This window comes from Rhinopithecus bieti, unplaced genomic scaffold (genome assembly GCF_001698545.2).
Source record: "Rhinopithecus bieti isolate Rb0 unplaced genomic scaffold, ASM169854v2 scaffold_1058, whole genome shotgun sequence".
Lineage (NCBI taxonomy): Eukaryota > Metazoa > Chordata > Mammalia > Primates > Cercopithecidae > Rhinopithecus > Rhinopithecus bieti.
In genome coordinates, this window is record NW_016803341.1 from 1,032,269 (window position 1) to 1,056,376 (window position 24,108).

Sequence of the window (24,108 nt, forward strand, 5' to 3'; positions counted from 1 at the left end):
AAGGATATGTTGGTTAGCAAGGTGTTATAGTTAAATATACTTGAAATGCTGATTCATGGTGAACTGGTAGATAGTGGTCAGTTCATAATTGCCTTTTCCTTTGGTAGACAATTTGAAATAAAATCTTTCAATTTGTGGTTTTTAATGTATTTGATAACCAGATGGAAACTATGGGAAACCTTTTTTTTCTTAAAAATGCATATATGTACATCTACCTATATATACAAAATTCACATAGGATCTGGGAATCATGGATTTCCTGAAACATACCTGTGGAACACAAAGTCTCTTAAATATAGTCATTATCCCCTGTTTTAAATATTGGTGTTTTACATTTTATTCTTTCTTTTTTTTAAATTCTCAAAATACTCTGGGGATCCACTGCAAACCTTTCATGTTATTCTGCATAATAATTAAATAGAATATTACAATCATAATGGTCCTAAGATAGGAGTAACAGATGGAGAGTAGTGATAAGCAGGTAGAAACTTTATTAACTTGTGTTTTATTTTGTTTTTTAAAGAAATGGGATATCACTATGTTGACCAGGCTGGTTTCAAGCTCCTGGCCTCAAGCAATCCCTCTATCTTGGCCTCCCAAAGTGCTGGGAGTAGAGGCATGGGCCACTACCACCGGTCCATTTACTTGTTTTGAACTACTGCCTATTTAGACTTCTACAAATGTATGATCTTAGCGTTATTGACTAAACTTGAAAATGGAGGTGAATTGTGGATACTTAAAGCTAAGCTAGTACTTTTAAGAGAATTGTAATTGATTGCTTCCTATTTTCTAAATAAGAAACTTGAGGGTCACAGGGATTAACTGGATTGGCCAAAGACTTATATAGAGCAAGCTAATTACAGTGCTAAGATGAAGGCCACATAGGCAGCTAAAATCCACTTTCCTTTCTTAGGTTTTTGATTTTTTTTTTTAATGGGAAGATCAGAGAGCCTAGGGAGGCATTATTAATATAAGCTCTGAATTTCTTAACTTTGGAATTTGCTTTTCTGTGAGGATGTCTTTTATGATGTTAATGTAGATCTCTGGAGGGAAGAAATGAACAGAAGTTTTACCCAGTAGAATGAAGTATACTTGCCATCTAACTTAGAGGTATACTGAATCAAGTCAGGGTGTACTGAATTTGAAACCAAGAGATTGTCTAATATTGAATAATATATCAGCTTATGCAGTTTATATTGAGGAGTTTTTGGTGATTCTTCGTGTTCTCCAAGTGTCAAGGTAAATGGTATCTTTACATGGAAACCTTTCTTTTCCTTTCCTTTCAAAAGGGGAAAAGTTAAGCTTATTTGAGATTACTTGAAATGTCAGTGGTAGATTCTGTTATGTATTCCAAACAGTTTTTTCAGGGAAGTGGTTATTCTACAGTTTTCCTACTTGTCAAAGCAGGGATTGTTTGTAATTTATTTGACAATCTCCCAGATTGCTTTGCCTTTTCTGAAGTAAGTGTTCAGACTCTTGACTGGAAGCCAAACATGTACAGTCATATGTTGCTTAGCAGAGAGGATATGTTCCGAAAAATGTATCATTAGGTGATTGTGTTATGTGAACATCATAGAGTGTACTTACACAAGCCTAGATGGTATATAGCCTACTACACACCTAGTTTATATGGTATAGCCTATTGCTACTAGGCTGCATACCTGTACAGTACATTGCTGCACTTAATACTGTAGGCAGTTATAACATACTGGTAAGTATTTATATATCTAAATATAGAAAAGGTAATGTGTTGCACTGCAATGTTACAAAGGCTATGACTTCACTAGATAATACAATGGTACCACCATTGTATATGTGGTCTATCATTAACTAAAACATTATTATGCAGCACATGACTATTTGGTTCATCTACGGTTACTGCTGAGTTTTGGATGGTAGAACTGACCTCCTGAGGGGGGTGTGGTTTCTGATCCACCAGATCAGGATAGTGATCCAGTACTCAGGAAGGATTATAGAACCAGAAAATGTTGGCAGTGAGCAAATGAGTATTTCTTGAACAAATGTCAGAAATCAAAGAGTCCTTAGAGATAGTGTTAGTCATTCTTTAGTCAATGAATGTTTACTTATTGTCTACTACCTGTCTGGCACTGTTATAGAGGTACAGTATGACAGACAAAATTCTCGCCCTTGAGCTTATAATCTAGTTGAGGTGGGTTGTGGGGAGGCAGAGATAGACAACATATCATGGACGATGAGGAGGAAGAGATTGTTCAAAGGTATAGGGGATGAGCATTACTAGTATAAGAACTGGAAAAACAAAATTCTTGAGGCAGGAAGAGGCTTTAAAAAAAGCCAGGGTAGCTGGAACATAGAGGATGGAAGGGAATTTGGGTGGGAACTAGAGAGAGGAGAGAAATGAGGTTAGAGAGGTAATGTGAGGTTACATTATGTAGGGCCTTATAGGCAGCAATAAAGATTCAAGATTTTAATTCTTTTATAAAGGTAAGCTGTTGGAGAGATTTAAGCAGGGGGATAACATCTAAATTATTGGTTGAAAATGATCATTTTCGTTACTGTGTGGAGTGTCTGTTTTGGGCCAGGGGATGGAGTACATGCAAAGTGCAGAATGGAGACTGTTAGGAGGCTATTGCATTGGTCCATTGTGGTGGTAATGTAGATTTAGATTCTGTTGCAGTGGAAATGGTGGAATATGGTAAATTTTAAGACATGTTTCGGAGGTTGAGTTGTCAGGACTTATTAATGTATTGGATAGAGTATATGACGGAAAGAGATAGATTAGGAGTCATTCCTAGATTTTTGGCTTGGGCAACTGTATAGTGCCTTTAGCTGTGATGGGGTGGGTAGGTTGTTGGGAAATTTGAGGAGGAACTGGTATGAGAGTGGGGATATGTTAGTAATAAAGATTTTTTTCTATATTAAATAATGAGATGGCTTTTAAAAACCCAATTGGAGTTAAATAGTAGCTGGATATTTGAATCTAGTGCTCAGGGAAATGCTCTGAATTATAGGTGTAGATTAGGAAATCAGCACTACAGAGATGATATTTGAAAGCCATGGAATTAGATAGCTTCACTTAATGAGAGAGCATAGGTGGAGAAGAGAAGAGGTTTTAGGAATACTTTGGAATGTAATAGAGGAGGAGGAGCTGAGAATGGAGATTGAGAAGGCACATCAGTGAGAGGTTAAGAAACATGTTAGTGTGGTATCATTGAAGTCTACAGGAGAAAGTGTTTAAAGAAGGAGAGAATATAAAACCATATCAAATGCTGCTATTAGGTGGAGTACGATGAATACTTTATTCAGGTAAAGAAGTGAGGAAGTGGAAGGGCGTTTTGCTGGGAAGGGGAGAGGGATGTGTAGTTAAGGGCAGGATTTAAAAAGACATGTATAGGCTGTGCGTGGTGGCTCATGCCTGTAAATTCAGCACTTTGGGAGGCAAAGGTGTGAGGACTGTCCAAGGCCAGGAGTTCAAGATCAACCTGGCCAACATATTGAGACTTCATCTTTTGTTAAAAAAATAAAAACAATTATATTTAAATAAAAGTCATGTTTATATAGCCATGATAATCATCTAGTAAAGAGGGAGAAATATATGTTACCGAGGAGGGATAAAAGGGAAAACTTGCAGGGATAAAATTCTTGAGACAACAGGAGGGACTGAATTGCAGATAAGAGCTTGAAACACTTATTTTATCATTACTGGAAGGTAGAAAGTAGGAGCTACAGATGTAAAGTAGACTGATTGATTTTAGTGAGGGAAGAGGAGGTAGTTCTTTGTGTCTGTTTTTTTTCTGTAAAGTATATAGTCAGATCAGCAGCTGAGAGTGAAGGTAAGAACATTTGAGGAGAGGACAAGGTAAGGTTCCCACACATAAATACTTTAGAATACAAAGTGATTTTTCTGTGATGTGAGATGGGGGAATAGTTGTAGTAGGATTATCTAGCGATATTGACTGCCTAATTTAGATTTGCAGTTACATGGCTACCCTAAGTCTAGCCAGCACAGCTGTGTGTTTTTTCTCTAGCTGTGTTCAACTTCTTGAATATAGTCATGGAGCAATTGGATAGTTGGATTTAACTAAAATGAGCTTTTCTAGACTACTTAAATTGAGAAAGAAAGGTACAAGGGAGTTGTAGTTCAGTCCTTTAATTTTATGATGAGAATTTTGTGACGAATACTGTCAGGCATTCAAATATTCTGGAATGAATAAGAAAGCAGAAGTTTGTGTTTTCCTTGAAAATACTCATTTAACAGTGAGGCAATGTTAATGTACAATTAGATTATTATGTGGCTTAAGTGCCCTAAATATCTAAAACCAAATTTGCTTCTGGATTTGTAATTCTGTTTTCCTTCTTAGAAGTAACCGTGATATAACCTTCGTGCCTTTTTCTTTTAAAGGTCTGTTTATGATGGTGAAGAACATGGACGTTTCATGGAGAAGCTTGAAACTCGTATCCGTAATCACGACCGAGAAATTGAGAAAATGTGCAACTTTCATTACCAGGGCTTTGTGGACTCTATAACTGAACTGCTGAAAGTGAGAGGAGAAGCTCAGAAACTCAAAGTAAGACGGCTCTAACAGACACTGTTTCTCCGTCCTGTGTTTGGGGTTTTCATTAGGATTAAAGGATTAAGGATTATAACACAGAACACATTGAAGATTTTTGTATAATTAGAAAGGAATTTATACTGAAACGTACATTCTTGAGAGTATGGCTTTTAGCTAAAATGATACCCCCCTCTTTTTTTTTTTTTGAGACGGAGTCTCGCTCTGTCGTCCAGGCTGGAGTGCGGTGGTGCGAACTCGGCTCACTGCAAGCTTCACCTCCCGGGTTCACACCATTCTCCTGCCTCAGCCTCCCGAGTAGCTGGGACTACCGGTGCCCGCCACCACGCCTGGCTAATTTTTTTTGGATGTTTCATAGAGATGGGGTTTCACCATGTTAGCCAGGATGGTCTTGATCTCCTGACCTCATGATCCGCCCGCCTCAGCCTCATGAGGTGCTGGGATTACAGGCGTGAGCCATCACGCCCGGCCAAGAATACCCTTTTAAGGTTATATTTTCATTGGGATAACTACATGTGGACCAGAACCAGTGATCAGTAGCTGGTTCTTTTAAATAGCAACTCAGTTTGACTCTTCATGTTTCTCTATCCTTGCTGGATAAAAGCTATCATTGTAGAATGACAGAATTTCAAGGCATTGCTATAAAACTCTTTGTAGCATGCCACCTAGGCCAAAGAAAAAAACCAGTGGTTGTTATGGAGGGTCTTCTACCAAAGAATGAAGGTTATTTCTTGATGTGACAGTTTAAGGTCCAGGAAGGAGGCTAGGCATATTTGTCTGGTCCCTGGCATAGCAAAGTCACTTATCTTAGATAACTCACTTTGCTTATTGATCTTAAATCTAACTACTTCAGTAAGCTCTTCTGTTATTTCTAATAATTTATATGTAGTTTGAGTTTTCTTTGTAAATACTCCTCATATGATCTGTAAGTAATAACAGTTTTATTTTCTTCTTTCAAGTCCTTATGCTTTTAATTATTTTTTTCCTATTGAAATTTGAATTAGAATCCTAAAAAGATTTTCCTGGGCATGGGGTTAACTTGACAGTGAGTATAAAATTCATTTTAAAAATTATTGGTAAGGAAAGCAAAGACACAGTTTTACTGAGGGGCAAAGTGGGCTGTCAGACATTATATTGTATTCTAAAGCTATAATAATTTTGAAACTTGATTGTAGAACATGACCTAAATCATGTGAAACTATCAAATTTCTTATTTTATTTAGCATGAATTTTTGTGTTTTGCTGCAGAAATATTAGTGTGTTTGATTATGTGGTGCTATCCTAGTCCCCATTGGGTAGGGGTATTATGTAATATCAATATTTACCTTAATATCTTTAAAAAATTTCAAAAATTCTTAAGTTTAAACACATTAGGTCCTAAGGTTTTAAAAAAGAATTTATGGACCTGTACAACAGTATCCAGCCATCTTAAGAAATATTATATTGCCATCACAATTAAATCTCTCATTAGTACCCCTCTCAGTTGCTTTCTCTACTCAAGAGGTAACAGTCTTTTGATTTATTGTTAATGTTCTTTAATGCTTAACTATTTTCATTTAAAGTAAGTTAGGTCTTTTCCTTATTCAACATACTAAAATTAAAGGACCTAAAGAGTTAAATATAAAAAATAAAACCATAAAATAACTAGTAGAAAATATAGGTGAATATTTATATTATTTTGAGACATTTGTAAACAAAATTTCTAAACCAGAAAGAAAAAATTGATAGATGTAATAACATTAAAAGGAAAGAACCTATTGTACCTACAAATTAAAACTTAAAAGGCAGATAATAAAAAATACTTACAAACACATTATGGCAAATTGTTGATATCCTTATATATGAAGATTCTTGATAAATTAATAGGAAAAATGTGAACATTCTAATAGAAAACTGAGAAATACACAATAACATACAGTTTACATAAGAAGAAATACAAAGGAGCTCTACAATTTAGAAAAAAATTAAAGGAATGCAGATTTGAACAATAAGGTGCCAATACTTAAAACCCCACATAGTTTTAGGATTTATTCTAAGGCTGTAAGTGCATGTACAAGGATGTTCATATAATGTTTTCTTTTAATAGGTAAAACTTAAAAGTGTTCCTAACATCATTTAATAGAGGATTACTAAAAGAAATTATGGTACATCTATTTGAAATAATAATAAACTACAGTATAGAGGATATTTCACATTGGAAAGTATTAGAGATGTTTGCTTACTGTATAAAGATGATTAAAATGTATGAACAGTATGACTCTATTTTTATAAGCTAAATACACATACTTTACATGTAAATAAATAAGCATTAAAGAAGATTAGAAGACTATATACCAAAATGTTATCAGTAATCCCCTGATAATAAATATTTTTAATGTTTTTATTCTTGTACCTTATGCCTCAGCCTCCCAGGTAGCTAGGAATACAGGTGTGTACCATCATGCCTGGCCAATTTTTGTATTTTTAGTAGAGATGGGGTTTTGCTATGTTGGCCAGGCTGGTCTTGAACTCCTGTCCTCAAGTGATCTGCCCATCTCAGCCTCCCAAAGTGTTGGTATTACAGGTGTGAACCACCATGCCTGAACACATTAAAGAATCTTAATAGTGCGTCTTTCTATTTATCGGTCCATACATTTGTAATACTTAAATTTTGTGGGCTGATTAGCCTCAGCTGGACAAAAGTACCTGAAATGCTTCTCTTTGTATTTTAAGTTTCCTGCAGTTTCAACTGACAGTTTTGAATGTTCATTAGAAAATTCAGTGTTAAAGTGTACACATTAAAACAAAATTTTCATTACATATGGGAAAATGATAAGTTGAAATCCATGTTAAAAAATGAGGAAGACTAAAACTAAGGAGATGATGAAGAAGGGGCAGACTGCGGAGATGCTTATGAGATTTAGTATCTCATATATCTGGAATAGAGTCCATGACTCTCAGGTTTCTGGTTTGGGTGACCCAGTAGTTGGTGGTTCAAGTCACTCATATGGGGAATAAAATGGGGCCAGAATCTCGTGAATAGTTTGAATCTTGTCTCTAAAAAATGTATACATGCATGAGAGCATAGTGTAAATTGAGAACAATTTCTAAAGTTTTAAACATTTCTATATGTTTAGAACCGTTGTAAACATTCTAAAATGTTTTATCATTTTAAAATGAGAAACTTGAACTTGCTACCGTAAAATAACTTTTTTTTGTTGAGGCAGAGTCTTGCTCTGTTGCCTAGGCTAGAGTGCAGCGGCTGATCTTGGTTCACTGCAATCTCTGCCTCCCAGGTTCAAGCAATTATCCTGCCTCAGCCTCCCAAATAGCTGGAATTACAGGCATTCCACCACCGCTGGCTAATTTTTGTATTTTTGGTAGAGACGGGGTTTCACCATGTTGACCAGGTTGGTCTGGAACTCCTCATCCTGGGGGTTCTCCCCACCTCAGCCTTTCAAAGTGCTGGGATTACAGGTGTGAGCCACTGTACCCAGCCTGAAATAACTTTTTAAATATTTAGTTTTCTGCTTAAAATGACTATATGCCGTGCAAATGTAATCAAGACTTTAAAAATGATAACCTTCTTGAATTTCTCATAGACACTATTCAAGAGAACCTTTTCTTATAAGTCGGTGATACAAAACATGGAATTATTTCTACATCTGTTAAAAAAGTGAACCATCTGAAATGATATTAAAGAACCTGTTTTAAAAAAAAAATTTGAGACAGAGTCTTACTCTGTCACCTAGGCTAGAGTGCAGTGGCACAATCTTGGCTCACTGCAACGTCTGCCTCCTGGGTTCAAGCAATTCTTGTGCCTCATGCCTCAGCCTCCCAAGTAGCTAGGACTACAGGCATGTACCAGTATGCCTGACCAATTTTTGTATTTTTAGTAGAGATGAGGTTTCACCATGTTGGCCTGGTTGGTCTTGAACTCCTGTCCTCAAGTGATCTGACCGTCTCAGCCTCCCAAAGTGTTGGTATTATAGGCATGAACCACCATGTCTGACCACATTAAAGAATCTTAATAGTGCATCTTTCTATTTATTGGTCCATACATTTGTAATCCTTAAATTTTGTGAGCTGATGAGCCTCAGCTGGACAAAAGTTCTGAAATGCGTGTAAACAAAGATATGGGGTTTCCTGCCAGGTCCTGTGTATGCTATTTATCCTCACCCAGCCATTGCATCTTCCTATACTCATCTTGGGCTGTTCTTTTTTATGCTCCTTTGACACCTCTATCCCACACTTCTCCCATAGCTCCTTGGTGCCCTGGTCCATGATAGTCAGCACAATGTTTGGTCTCTGGTTATTGAAGTAGTCATGTGGTGGGATACCTCCTTGGCAGGGTAGTAGTACTGAATATAGCTCATAATGCTCCCGAATTGCTGATATCACTTGCTGGTTGGTACTCATCTTCTTTTCCTCTTGCTTCCCTTGCCTTCCATCAAATTTCTTCAAGTTGCAAATTCCTTCAACTTGCTGAGGATGCCCCAGCGGGAATACCCGAACTGGAGGCTGCTGATTTAGGGTTTTAGTCTGTTTCAGGCTCCACCCAGTTACTTTGAGGGCAGAGGGGATTAATGTCTAGCAGGACACGTAGGAGACTCTGGTCTAGGGGGATCCATTTGACCTAGGTTCAGAATCTATGAAATAAAAAGTTTCCTGAACTCTAGAAAATAGTTTAGACAATGTAAAAAGTATTAACAACTGTCAATGCTATTTTAACATACCAATGAAAATAAATTGTACTCTAAGATGCCCATTATTTCTTTTGATTCTCAGTGTATACATATACACACTTATCTTCTTTGAAATAAATGAAGTAGCATCCTAGACAGCTGGTATAGTTTCTTTTTCTTTTTCTTTTTTTAAAATTTTTTGGAGACAGAGTGTCACTCTGTCACCCAGTCTGGAGTGCAGTGGCATGATCTCGGCCCACTGCAACCTTTACCTCCTGAGTTCAAGTGATTCTCCTGCCTCAGCCTCCCAAGAAGCTGGGACTACAGGTGCATGCCACCACGCCCAGCTAATTTTGTATTTTGTAGAGATGGGGTTTCACCATGTTGGCCAGGCTGGTCTCGAACTCCTGACCTCAAATGATCCGCTGCCTCAGCCTCCCATAGTGCTGGGATTACAGGCGTGAGCCACTGAGCCTGGCTTCTTTTTATTGTTATGCATTGAAATAGTTATTGAATGGTATTGACACAGTTATTATCTTTATTTATTTTTTTGAGATGGAGTTTCACTCTTTTACCCAGGCTGGAGTGAAGTGGCATGATCTTGGCTCACTACAACCTGTGCCTCCCACCCGGTTCAAGCGATTCTCCCGCCTCAGCCTCCCGAGTAGCTGGAACTACAGGCATGCACCACCACGCCCGGCTAATTTTTGTATTTTTAGTAGAGACTGGGTTTCACCATGTTGGCCGGTCTGGTCTCAAACTCCTGAGCTCAGGTTGATCCACCTGACTCGGCCTCCCAAAGTGATAGGATTACAGGTGTGAGCCATCGCAGCCTGCCCACAGTTATTATCTTTCTTACTGGAAGCATTCGTTAGGTTCCTAGGAATATGTTTCAGAACCATGGTTTGCATGAAATTAATTTAGTGTTCCTTGATCAGTATTTTTGGCAAAAACTGAAATTAAATATAATCGAATTGAATAGAAAACAAGAGAGTGTATTACATGTACTAAGGATAAACATTGTTTCTTGAAAATTGTGTATGTGTTCCCTATACTTGTGTACTGAGTTGCAATGGAAAATGTATTTTTTACAGTGAGTTTAAGGTGAAAAAAAGTGAGAAATGGTCCCTTCATAAGGCAAATAAGGCTACTCCAGTAGACAGTGTTGCTGAATTTACGAGTATTATGGAGGGTTGAATTTTGGGAGATCTCCGGTTTAGGATAAAAAATATCTAATTTATTATTGAATAACTACTATAATGGGGATAGCATTATCACCCAAGGAAGCCGTTATGATTTTTATTCACATTGCTTGAATGCTTTTTCTTATATTGAGCTGAATACTGTTTTCTAGTAACAAGCATTAGTTTGCGTAATAAGCTCCATTTTTAGGGAACCGCTTTACTTCTGATAGCTCTTCAGATATTTGAAGGGCAGTCATTGTTTCAATATGGTTTATAGTACGTAGGATCCAGGTACAGTGTATAGTGCCTCCAAGTGAATATTTTTCCCCTCTTTTGGCTAAAAATTGCTTCGTCTGTTTTTCATGTGGTATAGCTTTGACTCCCTCTCCAAATCTGTTCACCTCTAACCATGCTTCAGCTTGTAAAACCCTTCTTAAAATGTGGCATCCAATTGTAAATTTCATAGTGTGGTATTACTACCTTACCATCACGCTTATTCTAGACCAGGGATTAGCAAACTCTGTCTCTTAGGCCAAATCCAGCTTGCCCTGTTTGTGTAAATAAAATTTTATCGGAACACAGCCATGACCTTTCATTTACATGTATTTTCTTTATGGCTGCATTCCTGCTACAGAGGTAGAGTTGAATAGTTACAACAGAGATTGTATGGCTTGCAAAGCCTAAAATATTTACTATCTAACCCTTTATGGAAACAGATTGCTGACCCCCATTTAGACAATGCTTCTGTTAACATTGTCTTGGATGTGCATTTTGGATAACTTTATCACTCTTAATTTGTATTGAGCTCAGTGCAATAAAACCACAAAGTGTTTCACATGTGGTGCCATTAAGTAAATAATAAAGAGGGAATTTGCTGGTTTTTTGCCTCCCTTTCTGGTACTTTAAAGAGGCTTCCTGGAGGAGTTCACAGTTCATTTTGTCTTTGGATGGAGGTGCAGATGGTAATCCGCTTTGAATGATAGTCCAGGTATAGTGTGTAGTTCAGAGCAGTGATTTCAAAAGTGTGTTCTTTTAAAAAGCTAGCTCCTTGAGAAGATCTTCAGTTAAAGGGTATTATGTCAGATAAATTTGGAAAACATCCTATACGATGTCCCTTTCTTGGGCATTTACAGTGCATGTCATATTGTGTGTGTTTGTATGTGTGTGTGTCTGTGTGTCTGTGTTTGTGTGCTGACGTGTGCATGGCTGTGTGTATGTGTAGAGTTCCTGCTAACTAACACTTCTTGATGTCCTAAGGGACATAATAGGAAATGCTAGGTTATGGGATGCGTTAAAAGTATAAGGAGTAGCAATTACTGGTGGAAGGCTAGAAAGCCTTTATTAAACAACATTTTAGAAGTTAGTATTGCTTATGTTTTGATATCACAGATGATGAGGAAATTACTATTCTATATAATTAATTTTTTCCATCATTGAAATGTCAAAAGTGGATATCAAAAAAATTAGATGCCATTTCCTTTAATAATGAACTCTGGATCATTTAAGGGCGTATTCACAAATTTTGACTATCTGATGGAGAGATTATGTTGGAAAATGGAAGTATGGAACTGTTAGGAGCTGTTAAGAATTAATGATCCAAAATAATTTAGGAAAAGCATTTTCTAAAATAAAATAATTAGCAAACAGGGAAACTTTGACTTGAGTTAAAAAGTTCAGTGTATACCCAACTTTTCTAGGAATACATTGGTGAAATGAAGAATATCTATGATAAAATTTGTTCTTTCTATTTTATTTTTCTCTCCCCTTTTTTCTCTTGTCTCCCCAAAGTTAAAGTGTGATCTTCAGTTATTATAGTATCTTAGTTTAGGACTGTTCTAAACTCACCATAGTTTTTAGTAAATTTTTCTTTTCAAAAGCTCGTGCAAACATCCAGTAGAAAAGTTGACATAATTTAAACCCAAGAGAATGCCACTGGACCAATATGTAGTGGAATACTGAAAAAATCTAACTACCTATTCCCATTCTTTTCATATTAAATTTAGATCTTTTTCAACTATTGTCTAAATGTTTGTTTTTTATGAGTATAAATTGTCTTCTCTCCACAGAATCAAGTGACGGATACTAATAGAAAACTACAACATGAGGGAAAGGAAGTAAGACCAGTTTACCTTTTGAAGAAATCTTTTTTGTTTCATGCCACTCTCTTTTAATGACTATGTTATTCATTTAGTGGTTAAGACTGTAAGTAGTATGTTGGAAGTACGTGGACATTATTGTTGCTTTTCCTAATGTTTATCTGAATTAAATGAACGTAGTCATTGGGAAGTCTAAGGAGAGAGGATTACAGCCTTCTTAGTTGTGCTTTTAGATCATTGACTTGTCATAATACAGTAATGCTCCTCCTCTGCCTGGAATGTTATTTCCTCATTATTCACCTTCTTCAAATCTTTGCCCAAATGTTGCCTTCTTAATGAGGCCTTTCCTAACCACCTTATTTGAAATTGTGGTCTCACTCTTACCCATGCATTCTTTTGATCCTTTCCCACTTTTTCTTCATTGTGCCTGTCATGCTCTGAGATTATATTTAATATATTTTTACTTATATATATTTTTTTGCCTGTCAACCTTCATTGGAAATTAAACCCCATGAGATTAGAAATTTTTGTTTGCTTTATTCATTGCTGTCTCCCCTCCATGTACCTAAATAGTGACTGGCACAATGTGGATGCTCAACAAATATTTATTTAACAAATTAATCAACCAGCCACAGAGGCTGAGATTATATGCTGTAATCCCAGTGCTTTGGGAGGCTGAGGTGGGAGGATCACTTGAGGCCAGGAGTTTGAGATCAGCTTGGGCAACATAGTGAGACCCCATCTCTACCCCCACCCCCCCTAAAAAAAACCAAAAAAAAAAAAAAGAAAAACAACCATAACCAGGCATGGTGGTGCATGCCTGTAGTCCCAGCTATTTGGGAGAGTGAGGTGGGAGGATCTCTTAAGCCCAGGAGTTTAAGGTTGCATTGAGCCATGATTGCGCCACTGCACTCTCAGCCTGGGTGATGGAGGGAGACCCCATCTCTATCCCCCCACCATTAAAAAAAAATCGTTGATTCTATTAATTGACATATTTATCATTTAAACCATCACAGTTTACAATATTATTTTATATCTATTTGCTCATTTGATCCTCATGGCCGACAAAATCAGGACAGGTATTACCACTGTTTGATTGATGAGGAAACTAAAACAAATGATTTGCTGTATTTTACATAGTTATTGGCAAGGCTGGGACTAAAACCCAGGTTTTCTGACTTGTAGTACATGACTGTTCTCTGTTATCATGCTTCCTTCTTATCACCTAATAATTTTTAAATGTTTAATTTTAATAACCTTTAAGATTAGCTTTTGATTGTTTTATCAGTGACTTAGGACCATTCTCTGGTTCTTTTCTGCATGGTATCTAAGCAGATAACATTTTTAGGTATGGGTATAGGATGAATGCTGCAAGTAGATGTGTAGATTATTACTTTTTAAAGAAGTTTGTCTCACATTCTAAATTCTGTGGAGTACAATTTCTTCTAGTTATATTATAGTATGACTTCTGATAGAAGCCTTTAAAACTGGAGCTAGGGGAATAAAAGTGAGTTACTTTTCACCAAACTGTAACTTTTAGAAAAGCCACATCTTTTAAGTGTGTGGTTTATTTGTTGAAATAGAGATTTAGTTGAAGATAGTTTTTTTTTTTTTCTCCTGGATAACCCTTGTATTTTAGGACTTCGTTTTACCTAGCCCTTCCTAGTATTGTATGTATCTTGGGGAGAAAGCGGGCAACTGTGCAGGAATGTTTTACTGGTTAAGAAAGGCAGTTCTTTAGTTCACTTGGCAGGTCTTACTAAGAAACTGTCTGGGATTTTCTGATGAATTGAACACAGTGTGGAAAAATGTGACTGAAAGCTTTTTATTTACAGCCATTGGCATAATAATTCAGTCTTTTTCCCTCTTGCCAAGCTGGTAATAGCAATGGAAGAGCTGAAGCAGTGTCGACTACAACAGAGAAATATTTCTGCCACTGTTGATAAATTAATGCTGTGTCTTCCAGGTGAGGAACTGGAAATGGAGAAGGATTCTTGGTGTAATTTTTTTTTGCTTTAATTAGGCTTTCTCTAAATCATGTTTGTGTTTTCTTTTCTTTCTTTTAAGTCCTAGAGATGTACAGCAAACTGAGGGACCAGATGAAAACTAAGAGGTAAGATTTTTTTTTTAGTTGAACAGTTTTTACTACCTAAAATATCTGTTATTTAGAATACTTTTAGGTCCATATTTAGCATAACTTTTCAAAAAATAATTAAGTTTCTAACATCTTCTTAACCTTTTGTATATTTATTGATTCATTTTAGATTTATTTATATATATATGTGGTATGCTAATGTGTTCTGTCATGTATTAGGTTTAACAAATAATACTTACAGTTAGATTTTTAAAAGACCCAGTCTTTTTTTTTTTTTTTTTTTTTTTTGGAGGGGGTCTCGCTCTGTCGCCCAGGCTGGAGTGCAGTGGCGCGATCTCCACTAACTGCAAGCTCCATCCCCCGGGTTCACGCCATTCTCCTGCCTCAACCTCCCGTGTAGCTGGGACTACAGGCGCCCGCCACCGCGCCCGGCTAATTTTTTGTGTTTTTAGTAGAGACAGGGTTTCACAGTGTTAGCCAGGATGGTCTCGATCTCCTGACCTCATGATCCGCCCGTCTCGGCCTCTCAAAGTGCTGGGATTGCAGGCGTGAGCCACTGCGCCAGGCCAAGACCCAGTCTTCTAAGGAAAAGCATATACCTATTTTAGTGATAGTTGGTTTGAGATATGTTTTGATTTATTTAATAGTGTCGTAGAAAAAAATAGTACTTAGGTTTTGGTGCAAGAGTACATTAGTTGGGGTTCTTCAGAAAAACAGAACCAATAGCGTGTGTGTGTGTGTGTGTGTGTGTGCGCGCGCGCGCGCGTGCGCGTGTATCTCTACCTACTGGAGAGGGAAGTATTTATTTTAAGGAATTGGCTCACATGATTGTGGAGTATAGCAAGTATAGCAAAAACTGCAGTGTAGTCTGGCAAGCTAGGGTCCAGTGAAGAGTTAAGATAATAGCTTGAGTCCCAAGGGACTCTTCTGTAGCATTCCCTCTTCCTTGGGCACAGTCAGCCTTTTTCCTATTAAGGTTTTCACCTGTGGTGGAATGAGGCCTACTTACATTATGGATGGTAATCATCTTTACTCATAGTCTACTGACTTAAATGTTAATCTCATCTAAAAAATACCATTACAGAAACATCTGGAATAATGTTTGACCAAATATCTAGGTGCAGTGGTCAGCCAAGTTGCCGCATAAAATTAACTCTTGTAAAGGGGAAGGGTGAGGTTAAATTCAGAGGATTTCTCTTCTGTATGTTGTTTTCTTCTGAAGGAAAATCTCCAGCGACTCTATAGTTCTGCTCCCCAAACTAGAGTAAGCATCTCCCATCTCTCTACCCTGAGATGCCCTGTAGTATGATGGGGATATATGAAGCTACAGGATAAACAGAGCATGTCTTCTTGGAATGTTAATTTTACCTAGGTTTTGAGGGAAAAAGTATACATTTAAAATATATTTAATATTGAGATAAGAATAGAAATATTATGGATAAAAATTCAAAATTCTCAAGAATTTTGAAGCTGAATCATTAGACATTAAAATAGGAGGACATGCTCTCATAAGAGAACATGGATAGAACACTATGAGAAGTTCTGCCTGAGATATGAAAGTAGTATTAGTTCCCTAATATCCTTTTAGTAAAGTTCTAAAATTATAGAGAATTTAAAATAACCTGTGAGCCAGGTGCAGTGGCTCACACCTATAACCCCAGCACTTTAGGAGGCTGAGGCGGGTGGATCACTCGAGGCCAGAAGTTTGAGACCTGCCTGGTCAACATGGAGAAACTCCATCTCTACTGAAAAACAAAAAAAGGAGCTGATTACAGGAGGTGATGCACACCTGTAATCCCAGGTACTTTGGAGGCCAAGGCATGAGAATTGTCTCACATAATAGCTTGAATTCAGGAGGCAGAGGTTGCGATGAGCTGAGATTGCACCACTGAGCTCCAGCTCGGGTGACAGAGTGAGGCTATCTCAAAAAAAGAAAAAAAAAAAAAATTCACCTCTGTACCAACTTCTCGGAATTAACAGATATTAACAATTTTCCAGTTTTGATTCATATATGTGTAAAGAAAAAAATATGTAGTATATATATAAAACATATATATGGACAGAAACAGGTATATATATATACTTTAAAAAAATTACAGATAAAATTTATGTTCCCTTCTTCGGTCCTATTCCTTTCCTTTCAGTCCTGTTATTTTCCCCTGAGGAAACCAGTATCATAAATTTATTGAATGTTCTTCTAGTCTGTGCTTTTAATATTTGTAAATCATATATTGTTTTGTTTTGTGTTTTGAAAAGTTTATGTAGATGATTCTCAGTCCTCATTTTGAGATCTGTGTATTCACTCAGCAAAGATGAATCAAATACCTACTATGTGCTAGACATTGCTCTTGGTGCTGGGGATACATCTGTGAATAAAATGGATAAAAATATCCACCCTTTGGGGCATGCATACTAGTAGGTAGCTTATTTTCTTTTTTTTTTTTTTTTTTTGAGACGGAGTCTTGCTCTGCCGCCCAGGCTGGAGTGCAGTGGCCGGCTCTCAGCTCACTGCAAGCTCCGCCTCCCGGGTTTACGCCATTCTCCTGTCTCAGCCTCCCGAGTAGCTGGGACTACAGGCGCCCGCCTCGTCGCCCGGCTAGTTTTTTGTATTTTTTAGTAGAGACGGGGTTTCACCGTATTAGCCAGGATGGTCTCGATCTCCTGACCTCATGATCCGCCCGTCTCGGCCTCCCAAAGTGCTGGGATTACAGGCTTGAGCCACCGCGCCCGGCCAGCTTATTTTCTTTATGTGTATAGACACAGTTTGCTCATTTTAATCACTCCATGGTAGTCTATTATATGAATAATTCACATTTCCCCTGCCAGTTCCAGTGATTATCATAAGTGCTGTTAGCCAATATTTCTAGCTGCTTCTTTTGGTGCAAGGTAGTATTATATTTCCTGGGTTCCCTGTGTATATTTACTGGGTTCCCAGTTCCATGTGACTTTTTCTGGCTGATAAGATGTGAGCAGAAGTGATATGTATCACTTTTGGGCTTAGCATTTAATTTCCCTCCAGAGTCCTCTTATTTTCCCTTGTTCTTGAAAAATGGCAACTCCAAGATGCTGGTTGATTCCCTGAGTGACTTCAGGGAGCGTAGCCTACCTGCCAACCCATTATGAATGTATAACATGGGTAAGTTTTAAATGTTTGTTTTAAGTCACTGAGATTTTGGGGGTGGTTATTACTACAAGATAACTATCCTTACTGATACTGTTAGGGACATTTGGTATGTTTCCAGTAGTTATGACGGACAGTGGTACAATAAATATCCTTGTTCTTGTCTCCTTGGACTCACATTCAAAATGTCTTGAGAGTGTTGTTCTTTAGATGCTGCTATGCATGGAAATGGTATCATGGGGGATTAGTTAAATATAGATTCTGATAGAATAGGTCTGGCTGGGGTCATTCCTGAGATTCTGCATTTTCTGCCACGTTCCCAGGTGATGTCAGTTCTGTTGGTCCAGGGTCTATACCTAGAAAGAGATCAGCTGGATCAGAGAAAGGGTTTACATGTCTTGGATCTTACTGTTGTTCTCTATGGTGATTTCCCCATTTATCCTACCATTGGTATTTTGTGGGAGGTCCTATTACTCTACCTCTTGGTAACATCTATATTGTCAAACTTTTTGGTTTTTGCCAGTCTGATGATTGTGAAATGATAGATCACTATTGTGATTTTTATTTTATTTTTATTAGATTATTAGTGGATTTAGGTTTTAGGCATTTGGGGTTTCTCTCATCTACTTGCTGCCCACTTTTAGGTTGTTTATTGTTTTCTTTTTCATTTATAGGAATTATATACTTTGGATGCCTTTTCTTGTTATATATTGTCTTCCAGTGCATGGCTTACCTATTAACATTATATAATTAGTAGTTTTTGTTGCATAGAAGTTTTAAGTTTTGGTATAATCAAATTTATTTTGTGGGTTTCAAAAAATTTTGTTTTTAGACATTCTTAAGTTCAGTATAAATAACGGTGTCTTTTTCTTGAACCAGTTGAAAGTAAGTTGCTAACATGACACACTGTCATCCCCAATTACTTTAGTGTGGTTTCCTACAGATAAAGACATTTTTCTGTGCAACCACAGTGCAATAGAGAATGGACATTAGCTTTGATATATTTCTAGCACTTAACTGGCATACCCAGTTCAAGTTTTGCCAATTGTCTCAATCATGTTCTTTCTAGCAAAAGAATCCAGTTCAAATCACATGTTGCTTTTAGTTGTCATGTCTCTTTAGTCTTTTTCAGTCTGGAACTGTCCTCAGCCTTTCCTTGCCTTTCATGACTTTATTACTTTATTACTATTGAAGATTACAGGTCAGTTATTCTGTAGAATGATCTTGCTTTCTTTAAAAATTTCTCATCTGACCATCTCTGTTTTTAAATAAGACTGTTTAGATCTTTTACATATCATACAATTATCAACATATGCGTTTAAATCTACTGTCTTCTTATGTATTTTCCATTTATCCTACCTGTTCTTTGTTCCTTCTCTGTATTCTTGTATTTTTAAAAATCAATTTCCATCTTTCATGTTGTTGTTTTATATTTAGTAATGCCCTATTATTTATACCTCTTAGTTTTACAATTTTTCCTTAGTATCCTCAGTGTATTGGTTACAGGTGCCTTGGGATAGGGGACTAGGTATAGACGCTTAAGTCCCTTATATAAAATGGCATGGTATTTTCATATAACCTACACACATCCTCCTAAAACTTTCAGTCATCTCAAGATTACTTAGAATACCTAACACAATGTAAATGCTATGTAAGTAGTTGTTACACTGTTTTGTTTTATTTGTGTTTTTAAAAAAATATTTTTGATCAACATAGTTGATTGAATTCACAGATCTGCAAACATGAAGGGCCAGCTGTATTTTATTTTTTTCGTGGTTCCTTCTATCTTTACAATGTGTAACTTACAATGAGTCTTTAAATATTACACCAAATCACACACAATGCAAGATTCTTATAATGATATTCTTCCATTTTATCCTTCCTTATGTCATTGTTGTCATGTTATATTCTTCCATTTTACCCTTCCTTATGTCATTGTTGTCATGTTATTGTTATGTTATGTTGTAAGACCTGTGACAACACAGTGGCACACATGCTCATTTTTGCTGTAACTTTTAAAGAAATTTAAAATTAAAGAGAAAACTCTCATATATTTACTCACATTATTTTAAATGTAGATCCAAGTTTGTATCTGGTATTATTTTTCCCCTTTGGGAATGACATCCTTTAATATTTCTTGTTGGATCAGTCTGCTGGCTATGAATTCTCTCAGAAATACAGTATTTCTGAAAAAAATGTTTATTTCACCTTCAGTTTTTAAATTGAATTACAATTCCTATAACATTCATCATTTTTAAGTGTACAGTTGAATAGATTTTAATACATTCATGTGGTTGTAACATCATCATCACTAGCTGATTCCAGGACATTTTCATTACCCCAAAAAGGAATCTTGTACCCATTCCTCTTTCCTCTCTGCCCTGGCAACCACTAATCTGCTTTCTGTCTCCATAGATTTGCCTATTCTGAACATCTCATATAAATGGAATCATACAATATACAACCTTTTGTGTCTGACTTTTTCCACGTAGCATAATGGAAGGTTTTCAAGGTTCATTCATGTTATGGAATGTATCACTGTTTCATTCCTTTTTATGGCTGAATACTCTCTCATTGTATAGATATACTGCTTTTAGTTACCTTTTCATCATTTGATGGACATTTGGGCTATTATCACTTTTCAACTATTAAGAATAATGCTGCTACAAATGTTCATTTACAAGCTTTTGTGTGAGTATATGCTTTCAGGTTTCTTGAGAATATACTTAGGAGTAGAATTTCTGGGTCACGTGGTAAACATTTGGTGCACTTTGTCTCTCTGTATGTTTCATCATTTTGAGGAACTTAGATTCTTTTCCAAAGCACCTGCACCTTTTTATCTTCCCAACAGCAGCATAGATGTTTACAATTATTGCATAGCCTAGTCAATACTTGTTATTGTCTACCCAGGCCAGGCATGGTGGCTTACGCCTGTAATCCCAGCACTTTGGGAGGCTGAGGTGGGCGGATTGCTTGAGCCCAGGAGTTTGAGAGCAGCCTGGCTAACATGGCGAAACCCCATCCCTACTAAAGACACAAAAATGAGGCGGGTGTGGTGGTGTGTATCTGTAATCCCAGCTCCTCGGAGGGGCTGAGGCATAAGGATTGCTTGAACTGGGGAGGCTGAGGTTGCAGTGAGCCGAGATCGCGCACTGCATTCCAGCCTGGGGCGACAGAGTGAGACTCTGTTTCAAAAAACAAAACAAAACAAAAAAACCTTATTATTTGACTTTAATGTAGCCATCCTGGTGGGTGTGAAATGGTATCTCATTGTTTACCTTCATTTTAAAAAAACCTTGATGGATATAGAATTTGAGGTTTATAGTTTCATTAATTCATAAGACATGATTTCATTGTCTTCTGGCTTCTGCAATTTCCTAGGAGAGATGTATAAGTAGCCTTACCTTTGTCTCCCTGTAAGTAATGTGTCTTTTCTCTAGCCATTTTAAAGCTTTCGTCTTTATCATTTGTTTTCAGGCAATTTGATTTTGTGTACTTTGGTATAAATATGTGCACACATGTGTATATTTATCCTGCTTGTGGTTTGTTTAGCTTCTTGGATCTGTGGGTTTACAATATTCATAAAATCTGGAAAATGTTGACGTTATTTTTCCAAACTCTTTTTTTGTCCTTTTCCCATCACCATTTTGGGACTTCAGTTATATTAATATTTATGTTGGACAGCTTGATTAACCCTGCAGGTGACTTGAAGATCTTTTCTCCCCGCCCCCTCAGTCCTCTCTGTGCTTTATTTGAGATAGATTTTATGGCTGTGTTCAAGCACATTGATCTCTCTCATTTGCATTGTGTAATGTTTTAGTCCCTTTCAGTGACATTTTCATTTCAGATAATATATTTTTCATGTATAGAAGTTACATTTAGCTTTTTATGTTTTATTTCTTTTATTATTTGTTTCTTTACATACATGTACCTTGTCCTAATTGCTGTTTTTATGTACTCCTTTGCTACTTCTGCCACTTCTGGCATGTTTTTAGATCTGTCTGCAGACTGATTTTGTTTTCCTGGTTGTATGTCAGTTCTTTGCTTCTTTTCATGTCTAGAAATTTTGATTGAATAATGAACATTATGTTGATGAGTCTCTGGATTTTGGGTGCTTTTTTTTTTTTTTCCTTTAGAGAGTGTTGGTCTTTGTTTTAGCAAATGGTCAGGTGATTGCATATCAGTTTGTTACCTTCGGACCCAATTTTTAAACTCTGCTTAAAGGCCCACCTTTATTCCAGGGGAGTTCAGCTTTACTAAGTAAGACTTGATCCCTCTATAATCTACTCTGAATAGCTCAGGAGTCCCCAACGACTCTTCACTTTGACTGTTCAGAGTTTGAATGTTTATCTGCCTTGTCTGAGATCCTTGAAGTGTTCATCTTACCTTCCCCTGGCTGGTCTCCCACTCTCTCCCTTGCTTCCTTCTTTTTACCTATGCATGTGGAATTTCACTTTCCCTATGCCTGTCCTAGTACTTAGCAGACTCAAGGGAACCCCTGTGTAAATTTCTGCAGTTCTTTTTCTGCATTGCTTTTTTTGGGGAACTCTGCCACACAACTTCAAGCTGCATCAACTTTCCTGAGCTACTATCACTGATTCTTTAAGTCAGCAAGGCTGCTGAGTTCTGTTTTGATTTTTTTTCTGGCTGTGCCCATGACCTGGAAGTCAACTTTAGGTAGATAATCCTGGTGATTATTAAACTCACCTTGTTTGTTTCCCTTTTTACAGAGATAGCAGTTCTATGTTGCCTGATGTCCAATGTCTGCAAATGACTGTTTCATATATTTTTGCCAATATTCTACTTGTTTATAAAGTGAGAGATCATGTCTGTTCCTTGTTAGGCTTTTGTAGCTGGAAGTCTAGTTTTTTTTTTTTTTTAAGCTATAAATACTGATTTTTCTACTGCATTTTATGCTCCCTGGGGAAAGACATCTGAACATCTTTCTATCTCTAGTGCACAGAAGAGATTAAATATTTGTTAATGATGCTCTTTGATTAGGAGTGATACTAATATTTTTCTGTGATGAAAGCTTTTATTTCATATTTTATCATACTCTGAATTTTAAAAAATTTCTTATAGATAGTTGCAATTTGCTTTCAAGCATCACTTCCTAGAATTTTAGAAACCATCGCTGTGAAAGAATTCCATGCTATGGCAAGAAAGTACCAAAATTTATTTTGCTTGGAACCAATATATTTCTTCTTGCTTTAGCATTCAACCATGTCTGTTTTCTGATCATGGTTATTCAGTTTGTAGGATTATTTAGAAACTCTTTCCCTGCCTTCTTCCCTTTTATTCTCTGCTTTTATTTCCTTTACTTTAGTTCTGATTGTATCTCTGTTAAGGAGCCTGCATGAGAAGAGGGGAGAGAGTGACCACACATGCAAGTGAAACTTAGGAATTTGTCTTTTGATTCAGTTTTAATAATGTTTGGAGATTGTCAAAAGTACATCAAAATCTAATTTTGGATTTCTGTGGTCACTGGACACAATTTTTTTCTTTTGGTGCCTGCTATACAGGTGTTAGTTGGCTGTCATTCTTTAACCTGTCATGGATATTGAAATAGACTAGACATTTGAATATTACTGATTTGTTATAGTTAAAATGTGACTATGCTGGGAAGGGACAATGGGGAAATTGGGTGACATCCTTTGTTTCCAGGAATCACTGGGTTTTGTACTAATTAGCCTTGAAAAATGTGGAGCTATTTGACAGACCAGATGTTTTCAGCATGAGCCATGCGTCTCATCAGTGAATGTGCCTTGCATCTGCAGGCAACATTGTTGAATTCTCCTCATTCTATAAACAATGTTCCAAAATATAACTAAACCCCAAAGTGTGTTTATCTTTTTGGCTTAATTTCTGGCTTTGTATCCATTCTAAAGTTTCTCTCTAGAGGAATTGCATTTTATTGCACATAGCTCTTCATACCTAATTGTAGTATAAACACCATTCTGTTTACACTAAACCATGTGAATTGTATTGTTTTTGAGCCTGTAAAATTTTAATAAGAGCAATGATTTCAGATTTAACTATATTTGTACTTTTATTTCTATATTTAGGGAGAATAAAACTTTCTTCCCTCCATTTACTTGAACAAAGACTTTGATTTTTTGGAACACATGAGGGAAAACATTAAAAACAAAAAAACAAAAAAACAAAAAACCCAAGTAAAACCAGTCTCTAGTCTTTAGCATTTGTGGTACTAAATTCATTGGAGCAAGAAGAGTTTAAGTATTTGCTGTGAAAATCATTCTTAAAGTCCAAAATAGAGCTATAAGTCTTTTTTCTTTATAAGGATGGAATTGAATTTTTCCTATACCAAATATATCATGGGAAACATGGAAATTAGGAAATTTAAAAGTATGAAGGAGACNTGATTTTTTGGAACACAT

At 36.7% G+C, this 24,108-nt stretch overlaps 1 protein-coding gene across 3 annotated transcripts in view; it reads left to right on the forward strand.

Annotated features, from left to right (window-relative positions):
• The window catches only part of EXOC6B (exocyst complex component 6B), a 713,614-nt gene that overhangs the window by 93,223 nt on the left and 596,283 nt on the right, over positions 1–24,108 (forward strand). For all 3 annotated transcript variants that reach the window (XM_017876764.1, XM_017876771.1, XM_017876776.1), the window contains exons 2-5: positions 4,382–4,547; positions 12,465–12,512; positions 14,370–14,460; positions 14,562–14,607. In XM_017876764.1, the coding sequence (XP_017732253.1) occupies positions 4,382–4,547; positions 12,465–12,512; positions 14,370–14,460; positions 14,562–14,607 (351 nt within the window). The remainder of the gene's footprint in view (positions 1–4,381; positions 4,548–12,464; positions 12,513–14,369; positions 14,461–14,561; positions 14,608–24,108) is intronic.